Source organism: Haliaeetus leucocephalus, unplaced genomic scaffold, assembly GCF_000737465.1.
Source record: "Haliaeetus leucocephalus isolate CR32 unplaced genomic scaffold, Haliaeetus_leucocephalus-4.0 Scaffold143, whole genome shotgun sequence".
Classification (NCBI taxonomy): Eukaryota; Metazoa; Chordata; class Aves; order Accipitriformes; family Accipitridae; genus Haliaeetus; species Haliaeetus leucocephalus.
In genome coordinates this window covers 1,818,854-1,831,771 of record NW_010972579.1, presented here as the reverse complement: position 1 = coordinate 1,831,771, position 12,918 = coordinate 1,818,854, and the positions used below count along the sequence as shown (strand labels likewise).

At 40.1% G+C, this 12,918-nt stretch overlaps 1 protein-coding gene across 1 annotated transcript in view; it reads right to left on the bottom strand.

The window, feature by feature from the left end:
- The window catches only part of RYK (receptor-like tyrosine kinase), a 46,934-nt gene that overhangs the window by 33,913 nt on the left and 103 nt on the right, over window positions 1-12,918 (bottom strand). Inside the window, exons 2-7 of the mRNA XM_010561284.1 lie at window positions 11,970-12,091; window positions 10,111-10,210; window positions 8,192-8,326; window positions 5,861-5,917; window positions 4,283-4,427; window positions 356-456 (exon numbers count right to left, since the gene is read on the bottom strand). Of these exons, the coding sequence (XP_010559586.1) occupies window positions 356-456; window positions 4,283-4,427; window positions 5,861-5,917; window positions 8,192-8,326; window positions 10,111-10,210; window positions 11,970-12,091 (660 nt within the window). The remainder of the gene's footprint in view (window positions 1-355; window positions 457-4,282; window positions 4,428-5,860; window positions 5,918-8,191; window positions 8,327-10,110; window positions 10,211-11,969; window positions 12,092-12,918) is intronic.

The window sequence follows — 12,918 nt, the reverse complement described above, 5'->3', positions numbered from 1 at the left end:
TGCACAAGGCAGCTTCTTTCCAGTGTTAAGAAAAACAGATGCTTCAGATACTGGTGAAGTCTTTCTGGCTGACTGATCTACATACAGGTAGATTATCCCATTGGACAAAACACAGTATCATGCTCATATGATGACTCCTGGGCCCTACTACTTAAGGAGGCCTCAATCTTGACTATGGCATGGCTGGATAAAACCACACACCACATGAGCTTCAGAGGCAAACTGACAGAGCCAGGAGATTATTCATGCTCTGCTCTTCTACTGGATACTAAATCAGTGTGACCCCTACCACCAAATACTCCAGCTGTGTCCAAGAGGGTCCGTTGCAAGGGTTTGTAATTAGATTAACACTTACTGGTTACTGGCGTTGCATTGTTTGGCGTGTCAGCTCGCAAGTACTGTGTCGTCTGTGTGGAAGGTTGGGACAAACCTTGTGAGCTACTGCTGTCACTAATGCTGTTTTAAAACAAAAATGGACATGAACATAACTGCTTACCACTGCAATAAATTCAAAATTAACTTATCAAAGTTAAAATCAGAAGATTTTCCAGGCTAGACTTTGAAAGAGTGGCATTTTTAAAGTCTCTCACACATTAAAATGTATTTTAGGTAACTCAAAAATCTTAGCACTTCTGTCCCTTAAGTGTGAACAACTTCCTCATATTGGTTTGCAGAATTTGCTCTATTTTCCAGGCCTTCTTCCCCACTTTTGAAAAATCAAGGTGACAAAACATTTATTGCAAGAACCACCCTGTCATACCAGAAACAACAAAACTATTATATTCCAGAGAAGACTTGTATGCATTTGTTTCATGGTACCAACATCCCACTGAGAATCAACCACTACAGAAGTTTGAAAGCAGTAGCCTGAGCCAAACAGAGAGGCAACTGTAACACCCTGAAAAGCTTAACTAGCTTTTTCAGCCAGAGTGATCTCCTCTTGCTTGCTCTGGGCATGCCAGCTGCTAGCTCTATCTGCTGCCCTGTGCTGGAGCAAGTATCAAAAAGACATTCCCTAGCTCATTACTGCAAACAGTTGTTTACCCTATACCACTGTACCCCTCTCAGCTCTCTTTTACAGACCCAACTGCCTTAGTCTACTCTGTCGTTCCTCTCTCTAAGGATATTTGTTGCCCCTTCCAGGGCCACCTACAATGTGCTTTTGAGATATTTTCTTTGGGTAAAAAGACCACAGCTGCACATACTATTCAAGAGACAGGCAAACTGTAGCTTAAACTGTAGCAGGATGTCTTCTATCTTATCCTCATAGACAAAATCCTACAAAAAGAGTTGTTGTGGCTCTAATAGCCTAAGAGCAAGCAAGAAAGTTTGCAGGCAAAGGCAGTACTACCTCAGATGGCAGGGCCGGAAGAAGCTTTTTTGATCTCCCTCCCAAACATACACAAACACCCCCCTCTTTTTTGAAACTTAGACGCTTCTTCACTTCTGATGACTGTATCGGGAGAACAAAGAAGAGATTGTTTTGGGGTATAACCCTCTGCCTTGCCAAATAATCAACATTCCAGTTGCTTCTCGGGCTGCTATTGAGCACTGACCAAGCAGTGCTAGCCATCCTTGCAGGTTTTTTAGATATACTTGGTGATGCCCTCAAGGACCACTGTTAGCTTTGAAGCAAAACTTCCTTAAAAAAAAAAAAAAAAAAAAAAAAAAAGGCAAGCCAAGTCAACTCTTCACCATTATATCATAATCACTGATGCACCTGCTGAATTTTTTCTTTAGAACAGAATCTACCAATTCTCACAATACAAACATCAGGCTTACTGATTTATAGCTAGCCTCGATCTCTCTGGAAACCCTTTTTAAAGTCATTCCCACAGTCACTGTCTTCTACTTGTAGGCTTCCAGCATAGTTTCTAGCACAAGGTTGAAAGCCACAGTTGCTGGTCTAGCTACTCGAGTTTCACTTCCTTTAGACTTTCTGAATGAATATTCTCTGGTGCTGGCAACTTACTGCTGCTTATTTTAACTGTTTGCACTGTTGCATCTACACGCTGCTTCAATATGATCCACTCTCCAGTGAGTTCCCCAGAAAGAAGTGTCCTGGCATGGTCACTGCATTAAACACTGATGCAGAACTTGCATTTCGTTTTCCTGCTGTGGCTGGAAACTCCTTTTGTAACTTGATCACCTACTAGCCCTACAGATTTCTTTGGCTGGCTTCCTGCTGCAGGCAAGTTTGAAAAAGGAATTATTCTTTTTATGCCTGTTGCAAGTTTGAAAAACTACCTTTTTTGTTAGCTTCATTCTGGTTTTTAGGTTTAACTTGCTCATGGTTTATGAGCTTTCTTAGTTTTCTCACTTGCATACCCCATCAGCTTTTTGAACGATGCCTTCTTGCTTTTAATAACCTCCATTATCGTGCTGTTAAGCCACGCTAACTTTCTTTGGCACTTTTTCAAGTGCCTTTGATAGGAGGTATGCAAGCATTTGCTCTGAACTTTCAATACAATGTTCTTAAACAGTCCATGTGCAGCCTGTAAACTCAGCTGCCTGGTTTTAGCTTCTGTTTAACAACCTTCCCCATTTTTTATTTAGTTCTGGTTTTTGAAATTAACAGCAACAGCAGCGGGTTTTCCAGCCTTTGTTGCTCCTGGGAGGTCATTAACCCTGATGACATTATCATCTTTGATTCAGGACCCCTTTACAGCAACGTTTTGAGCTTGCTATTCAAAATCAAATCAAAAGTTGTTTCTTCGCTCACAAGTTCCTTGACTAGTTGCTATACCAAGCAGTCACTGATCATATGTAATGCTAGTGCATAACACTGAGGCTAAATTATAACACAGAAGGAGTTTCTCAACCAAGCACTGAAACATCACCTCGCACTCTCTTTGCTGGCTCCTGTGCATGCTGCCCATTCTGAAAACAAAACTCCACAGATCCTGATTTTTCAGGCACATTTTGCCTCTGTTGCACCTTTGCTATGACACTAATTGACCACAGGTCTTACACAAGAGCCCATCCAAGGTTTTGTCAGGTCTGGCACCTTTGGGCTCAAAAAACAAGTCATCACATGGCTCTCTGAAGAACTAAATCCCACTGCCTGCACAAACTTCACAGATGTATCTCCACAGAAATCAAGTACAACAGAGTGGATGAAAGGACATTTGATCACAATGCTAGGCTGAGACAGTCTCTCAAAAACTTGCAGATGACACTGTTCACGCACCCTATAGATGTAATGCTTTTTCTTTCTGAATTAAAGCAAGCTGCACATCCTTTAACACCTTCTATTGATTCAAAACCCTCAGTAGACAGTTAGGCACAAATTAATTGAGAAAAGCTGACAAGTTAGATAATCAGGCCTTGAGAAACCATTACTACTTAGTACACGAACACTCCCCAAAAAAACAACTGGTCTGGGGACACGAGAGGAGTAAATGGCAGAAAAAAAAAACCCAGAAAGAAACAGATGAATGGATAGAGAGGAAGATGAAAAGAAAGCTACTCAGAGGCTGCAGGCAGGAACAGAAACAGTTCAAAATGTCCCTTCAACAGGGGTGACCACCCACAGGCCCCAACTGTTTTCCAAAGTATTCAGTTTCAAAACGGCCTGCTTCTGAAAAGTTGCATCTGATGGAGCTTGTTCACACAGCCTCAGCAGAGCCTCAGTCCACCTGCTTTTTCAGCCTCCTTTCCGCCACGGTGTTTAATCCCCACTCAGCTGACCCTATTGCCCTTGGGTTCATGTTACAAGTCCTTTTTGCATGCCCGTGCCAATTTGTTTTTTCTGGTATTGAAAATATATTTGGGACAGTGCCACATTTTCAGCTTTATAACCAACCAGTTGTAATCCCCAGACTTTACCCTAAGGCCAAAGTGAATACTGGTAAATCAATCAAAACAGAGAAAACTGAAATTCGATCTCCTGCAGAAGTCAGTTAAAAAAAAAAAAAACCACACAAACAAAACCCTAACATTTTCAGTGTGCCCAGGTATCTATCAAATTTTCCTTCAAGGCTGACAATCCCTGTAGATCTGATTCTGTCCAAATTTTCCCACTCTGTGTCCTCCACACAACTATTCTGGCAAAAACCCAACAGTCCCAACCCTCCCAACCCATAAACAGGAGAGCACCTGCAACTGCTGCCTTTCTGCTGTACAACACTTACTACAACTCTGCACAGGTACTAATTGCTACAGCTTGACAACAAGAGCAGAAATTGCAAGCTACTACAGAGTGTTCATTTTGAGACCAGAACTCCCACAAATCTGAGTAAAAGTGTCTCAAAAAATGCACTTGAAAAGCTTGAATACATACCTATCATCCAACTCTATCCTTTTCATGCTGTGGAGATGCAAGACAGCTAATATTATTGCCACCAGGAATATAACAGCGCAGCACACGCCAACACTGATATAAAACACACGGGTAGAAGTGGTGGGAGCTGCGTTTACAGGATCGACTGAAATAGAAAGGTGAAAAGTTACTGAAACTTTCTCAAAAAAGCCCAAACCAAAAAAGAAAAAACAAATTAAAAAAAAAAAACACAAAAAAACCCAAACAAACTCCACAACAGATGACATTTTGCTAGTTCCCAGCAGGCCGACATGTCAGGAGGGCACTGCTGTTGTCCCCAGTGCCCTGCCACCCAGGTCCCACAATAGCAGGGAGCAGCAGCCCACCTGCAGAGGCAGACCATGGTAACCTGCAGAAGAGTGGGCACCACAGTTCCTGCTGCAGCAAAGCAGGGCAGGGTCCAGCAAGCCACTCGATACCTTAATTTATTTACTGGGACAAAAGGAGGGTTCCTACTGAAGGATAAAAGCTAGCCAGCAACCTCCTAAAATGGTCTTGTTGGTCCTGATGGTTCTACCTTGCACAACCCCTTGTCCCTCCTCCATGGCTACCATGCTGCAAACACAGTAGGAGCATGGACAAACCCAGCCTTCAGTGCAGCTGAGCCCCAATGCAGCAAGTGGCACAGACTTGCTAGTTGGGGCTGGAAGAGCAGAAGTCACCTGCACACCACGACACACACCAATACAGTAAATAAAATGAGACTAATACTTAGGTGCAGGGTGATAGTGGTGCTTACTCACTGATCGAATGTGCCAGAGCACACAACTTCAGCTTCTCCTCCTGATTTTAGGGTATGATGGGTGGATAACAGCCCCCTGACCTGAATCTTTATACAGCAGTGTTAACAGGACAGTTAATCCTCTTTCTCAAAAGAATCTCAACTGCAGTGAGTTTTAGGGCAAAATTCTGCAGTTGCACCTTGGCAGCAGAGGGCTGCCTGCTGCACTGGCCTTCAGCTCGTGCTAGAGGCAGGAAGAAGCAGTAGCCCTAGCCATCCCCAATTTTAAATCATGCATCGTGGAGAACAATTGCCCTGGAAGACAATGGGTGGTAAAGAGAAAACTGAGCAATGCACTCCACTACTTTCCAAAAGCATTTTGGAAAAAATGTTTACATTGTGGGTACTACAGAGGCTGAGCATAGTCAGTCAATGATATTTCCAGCTAGAAAAGGAGTGAAAGAAACTACCTCATTGTATTCATTCAATACTGACAAGTTAAAACAGCAAACCAGACAGGTCCTAAAGTCAACAGAATAGATCAGAGTCGTGTACAGAAACCAGAGCTCCTAAGACATGATTTAAAAAAAAGCTGTTAGGAGAATTGGAATAGGCTTTTTTCCTCTTCACTAGTATATATTCACAGTTAAAATAATTAATTACAAAAAAAAAAAAACCCAAACACCAAAAACCCCAACCAAATTAAAATAAAATACTGCGTACAGTGCAGACTACCTGGAGAGTGTTTTCATAGAAAGAACATCACAAGTTTTTCTTTTTTTACACCTGAAGTACATTGTACACTCAAGATTACTTACAGAGAGCCTTGCTGCTGTTTTTATCAGATGTTGGAGGTTTTACTTCTGGTTCAAGCTCTAGACAGATGAGAAAAAAACATTAAGTTTGGTATAGATTTATTATTGTAGCCCTTCATAGGAAGTCAATTGCCTCATTTATGGAAAAACAAATCTGCTTTTCCAGATAGGTGAGCTGGCTTAAGGACTATAGTTATCTCTAGATTTCCATTTTAAATACCTAAGCACTGTGTAATAAATGTCGCACTTAAGACACATGGGTCAGATACATTTCATCACTGATACATATGTCCATTGAGGCCACGCTTGAACCCACTGAATCTACCTACCTCAAAAAACCCTCTGGTTTGTCCACCAAAGTCCAAAGCAGCAGACAGTAGAAAGAGGAGGTACAGAGTATGTGAGTGTATGCTAAGACACTAAACAACAAAGACCTCACAGAATCAGTTACTACAGGATAGAAAATATTTTCTTGAATGTTCAATCAATACTACCCTGACCTTTTGGAAGAAATTCTGGCTCCAGACTAACGCTACTCATCCTAGGAAGAAGTTAAGAGATGCACCCATGGGCACTGTGCCTTCTCGGCTGATGCTACAGTCACAAGTGTTTTAAAACTGAAGGGTGAAAAAGCTAATGGCTATTTAAATACTCATAAATATGGAACAAAAGACACAAGGACAATATTCAGGTTCACGTGTGAAAGTAGTCCTTTAGAAATGGGATAAATCTTCATTAAGCTTACTATGAGTCTGGTCACTAAGAGGAGCAGTGCAAACCAAGGGAATGCAGGCTGTGGAGACGACTTCAGATGAACCTCCCTGAGGATTTGCATGCAGTTGAGGCAATATAATGGACTTCTGTGGCTGCAAAGGTGCAGTCCCACTTTGCATCCTCCTTCCTGCTCCCAGCCATGAAGAGCTGCTTCCTTCCCAGCACAGCCCCTTCTGACTCCTTGGTAAGCCAGTTCAGCCTGATAAACTTGTGAAAAAGTAATCTGGTAGAGGGAGAAATCTGAGACATTTTTTTGGTTGGGTTTTGGGGTTTTTTTCCCTTTTTTAAACTTTAGGAGGAACTATTATGAATGCCTTGAGCAAAACTGCCAGCAAGTTCCTGCATATTTTCTACTTATGCACTAAATTAAATCAGAAATCCCCGGATGCTCTATACCAATCAACATATATCAAAAAAGCCACTGACATTTCATTTTTAGGAACCTACAGAAACATGATCTTCGTAAGAATCACTTCTGCAAAATTTAGGAAGTAGCTCTATCTCACACACCAAGATAACTGTGTGGTGCCTATGGAAACCTCCTCTGCATATTCAGCAGCTCAGTAGGCTATGAATGCATAAGCAGTGCTGACTTTGCCACTTGGAACATTTGAAAAAGTACCTAGGAAAACATGAAATAAAGGTAAAAATGCCAGACCACCATTTTCACTAGAAAAACAGATACACTTCGAATTAAGAATGGTCTTTCCATAACATCAATGCAAGTAACATGAGTATCACAACACTATGTGCTAAAAAGCCACACTAGCTCTTTCACCCACACCTTCCAGAAGTTCATCCTTAGACATTCATACCCAAAAGAAGTGACAAACTCCCCTCCAAAAAGCCTACTACTGTCCTCAAAGGCTCCAAGTAAACTGAACAGAGCCAGGAGGAGCATGTAAATAGAGAGGTGGCCATCCTCAAATGCTGCCTGAGAACAGGACACCACAGCCATTTTTAAGGAGGGTACAGTTCTTGGGATTGTCCAAAATAATTTTCTTCCAATGCCTATGAAAATACTTCTAGGAAGAAGCAACAGGAGATAGTAATAATCCAAGAATAAACTGCGCTTGCAGATTCCCAACTCAAAACGCAGAAGAGTCAATCTGGGATTTCTGAAGTCGGTATTATCTACCAAAGATCATTTAGTACTCCAAGTCAAAGACTAACACGTGCATTCACTAAATAGCCAATTTTATCACAATTTATAAACTAAGTAGATTTTGTCGGTAATTCTTAGAACAATTTAAATATTCAGAGTGCTGCAGTTTTGAGGAAACTAGTTGCTTCCTTCCAAGCACAACAGAGAAAATGCTTTTTGCTATATATGTAAAAAGGTCAGTCAGTGCAGCAGAACACTTGGGGAATTTGTTCATTCATCAGCTTCTGCTTTTACCAAAAGTACCCATTTGCCTCTGAAAGGCAAAATTTTACCTGGTTTCTTCCTACCCTCTCCAGAACTGTTACTTATGTCCTGGATCATATACCTTCCCACTCCCTTTTCCTATCATACTTTAACACTAGAAGTTTTTTAATATTTGAAACTTAATGTCTTACTTTTGTAGCACATTTTCCTTCGTTTGAAATTCAAAACTGTGATGTTTTTTGATGAATTAATTGTCAAGTTGAGCTGCATTAGTATTGTGACCTCAGAGTCGAGTCTGCCAGCGCAGGAGAGTTCAACGCGAAACACTGCAAACAAACAACAATTAAGTTCGAGCACTTCTCAGACATTGTGGTGAAAGAACATTTAAATGATAAAAGTCTCTTAAATGATGTTTACAATGTACATTTTTAAAGAACTTGCTATTAAGAAATGCTATTTTAGTCTCATGCCATGTAATTTCAGATAACTATTAAAGCACTAAAGGACATATATTTTAAATTAATTTATGTGAGTTATATTAAAAGTTTACAGATTACTAAAATTTTATTTGTGGATAAATGACCATTAGCCATCCATTAGCTTCGGAGTTAAAGTGCTGTCACAAGAGAAACCTCCGTTACCACAGAAAACCAGAAAACTTAGTTTTCCTTGTTGCTTTTTCAAATGCTATGAAGGTGTCGTGGTTTAACCCCAGCCAGCAACTAAGCACGGCACAGCCGCTCACTCACTCCTCCCCTCCCCCGGTGGGATGGAGAGGAGAAGTGAAAACAAGTAAAACTCGTGGGTTGAGATAAGAACAGTTTAATAATTGAAGTAAAAATAAAATATTATTACAATAACAATAATCATCATCATGAAAAGGAAGAAAAAAAGAGAGTGAAATATAACCCAAGAAAGACAAGTGATGCACAATGCAATTGCTCACCGCTCGCCAACCGATGCCCAGTTTCCAAGCAGCGATCCGTGCCTTCCCCCCACCCCTGCCTCCCAACCTCTCAGCCAACTCGCCCCAGTTCATATACTGGGCATGACACCATATGGTATGGAATATTCCTTTGGCCAGTTTGGGTCAGCTGTCCTGGGTGTGTCCCCTCCCAACATCTTGTGCCCCTCCAGCCTTCTTGCTGGCTGGGCATGAGAAGCTGAAAAATCCTTGACTTGGTATAAACACTACTTAGCCACGAGTGAAAACGTCAGTGCATTACCAAAATTATTCTCATACTAAATGCAAAAAACAACATTATACCAGCTGCTAGGAAGAAAATTAACTCAATCTCAGCCAAAACCAGGACAGAAGGTTAGCTTTTTTCACAACCATTAAGTATTTTGGTCTCCGCAAATCTGACGGGAATCAAAGCTTAAACTAATATGACATTATTTACTTTCTAGCTTATATACCAGTATTATTTATGCCAACAGAGCAGATGCAACAAGCCTAATTCCCATGTCTGCTTTCACAAAAATGTTGTACACAACAAAACCATCAATATATATTTTATTGTGCCTCAAGTATCTAACAGAGCACAAGACAGTGAGGAACCATACTTGAACAAGCATAAATGATGATCATTTGCACATTTCCTGAAACAAATGCAATTGTTTCCAGTATAAATTCTATGGAGGAGCTAGTATATATTCAAAATAGTTTTCTCAGTTTTAAACTTACCATAAGCACTTTAATGTATTAACAGCTCCCACATATCTTGAAATGTCATCTCTACATGCTAGAGAAATTAAAAGGCGTGGATTTTAAAATCCACGCAATTGTTAATTATTATTGTTGAAAGAGAATGGGAAGCTTGTGTGTGTACATATACATAAAAAAATGTTGCATTTCCTTTCCAGGAAAATCTCTGTCCTCCACTAAACGAGATGAAAAAAAATCTTACTCTCAGACTTATAGTCTCAATCTGTAATACCCTTTTAGCTGTCATAACTGCTGCAGAAGGCCTGTAAACATATTAGGTTTAACAGAAAAATTACAGTCTTATGCAACATTACACACATTTTGGAAAAAAAAAAAAGTACCACCAGAAAGCATTATTAGTATCAGCACTAGCTGCGCACTTTCGGGGGGTGGGAAGTTTACCTGAAAGTGTGCGAGGAACTTCTCCTTGTAGAGAAATGTTGGCCTGGGGCATAGCCATAGCCATGGGATTATCTACCTGAAATCCCAGTTTATACTCAACCTGTAACAATAGTTGGGAGACAGAAAACACGTAAGAAATCTCTACAGCAGTAAAAAGAAATGCTACATACCTTTTCATAATTCTTGAAATTAAAACCACTGTAGCTTATTTTCAAAGAATGTTGGTGATTTTAGGTGCCCAAATTCAAGGTTTCTTATATGAAGTCTAAGTATCAGACTTTTGTGACAGTTCAAATTAAGAAAGCCAAAATACAAGCCACTCTTGAAATCATTCTTGAAAATTTGGGGCAGAATTTAAAGTGCCATATTAAAAACAAAAACAAAACCCCAAAAAACACACCACAAACCTCACTTGCTGATACTTTTAAACTTACTTGTTCGAAAGCCAGTTTGTTAAAACCATGGGAATTCAAAAAAATTCCCCTTCCTCTAGTCAGATTTATAACCTACACAGCCAAAATTGCTTACAAACAGTTTATTCAACTACAGGCAAGATTTTGTTTATTTTGTTTCCACTTAAGAAGCTGATTCTGCATCAAAAAGTACAGGACCTATTGTAACTAAGTCATAAGCTCCTGTTGGAAATTCATCCTATCCCTCCATACTCACTTGAACGAATTTGGTTTGACTTTGTTTGCCCCATTAGTGGGTTTTTTTTTCCCTTTCTAAAACATAATAGGATGCATTTATGTTTTCAATTTATTTTTCAGTCAAGATGCCAAGTGTAGAAACATAACCCAGTTTCTGAGCTCCTATAAGCTGCACTACACCCATCCTACAAACTTAGCACAGAAGATGCTGAGTGGTGCAATCACAGCAGTGGAAGAGGGCTACATAAGCTCAAAAATTCCTATTAAAAATTCACAGACAGGCCCAAGGAAACTCAGGGCAGGGACAGTGATGCAGGTAGCTCATGGCTGAAATTGTAACAAGAAAACTCCTTCAAAGGTCCTACTCAAATGGCAATTGACTGAACTGCCTGCGAAGGTGGAATACGATATCAAGTGGAAGGGCTGGCTTGCTGTCTACCCCATACCATTGCAGGCCAAAATTCACATCTCATAAGAAGTTACACCTCAAAGGGAAGAACGCTGGCAGAAGGAATCTTCAGAAATTGCATTGGTGGAGTTGTTAAATACTACTGTTCCTACTGCAGTCTTTCCTGCTTAAGGACAGAAGAATAACCATCACTCAAGTTCAAAAAAAAATCTGGCAGAGACTAAACTGATCATTTCATATACAAAAATAAGTTGTTAAGTAACTGGAAATCCTTCAAAATGTAAGAGCATACGCAATCTTTATGACAGCTGTTGCTGCATGCTTCAGCCACAGTGATTAAGTGAAACAAAAATCCTTTTCCGTCCAATCGAGGCTCACTAATAACATACTAGATGCTACTTTTATAGGTTCTTCTTGTCTCCAAGCATATGTTTCTAGAAATCTCTAGAACACAATTGCTCTACATTTGATTTCCAGAGGCTTCAGTTCATGGCTGCCCCTTCTGTGTATTCAATGCACCACCAGAAGAGACTCCACAGCCCGTAGTTTGTACATATACACACAGATTGCAAGAAGTAAAAAAAATACTTCAAAAGAAGTGCTTAACCTTTCTAAACCAAAAAAAGGAACAGTTTGGATACATATCATCTTAACCTACTGCCTGCAATCACATAAATAATTCTTCTAGCATACGTTAATTTTTGCAAAGGAAAAAAGCCATTAAATTATAATAGTTGGTATTCACTAAGCAATACAGATCCTGTATCAAGTACTCAAACAGAGAAGTTATGCCTCCTTACCTTGGATTTAGCATGCCAGCTGAAGTGAAGATTGTTGGTCTCGCTGGGTATTAAGAGATTGAAGGACAACGCATAGCGATTAACCACATCATTCCTCACGTAAGACAACTCTGCATCAAGACCTGTAATGAGAAAGAAAAAAGAGTAAGATGGGGAAGAACAGGACCAGCAGTAATACACTGGAACACAACTCTCAGTACCACCAGCCCCACTTGTACTTGAATGTTTAAGCAAATACTTCCTCAAGTCCATAAATTCAGTTGCAGGTTTGGAGATCAATGCTCATGCATGTCAGCATTAACAAGTGTGCTTCAAATTCTTACAAAGCAACAATTTCAGAAAGATGCCGCAAGCCTAATAAACAGGTAAAAGTTGGAATGTAATGAAGGAAACATAACTTTTCATAGAATCCTCCAAAAGAATCATTACAGACTTTTCCGAACGTACCCCTGTCTGCTTCTGGAAGTCACAGGTTCAGTTTTGCTCTTATTTACAACTGTGTACACTCAAAACAAACTGCTTTGCATTATCAGCTTGTTAATTGCAGGTAATTCTTCCTGGAATAGCTCATTTCCTGAGCCTGAGACACATAAGCACTATGGAATTAACTTCAAGGTAATTAGATGATAACACAAAGCACACAGTGAGAGGAGGAATAACATTTGTACAGGAAGTAATACTAGTATTTTATGTCTACCCTTTGCTTTCTGAACATTTTAATAAACCTAAAGAATTGAAAGACCCACAAAACTATTTATTATAGAGCACCAAGGTGCATTTTCCTAAACAAGACACATACTCTGATATTAAAAATACTGAAGCTGCCATTATCTTTTGCAGCACACGTTCCAAGGTCACACTGAATACAGGGTAGGACCCTACAGCTTGCCCTGGGTGTCATTAGCAATTAGTTAGTGGTAACGTAAGCACTCCAAGTTAACCCCCTTCC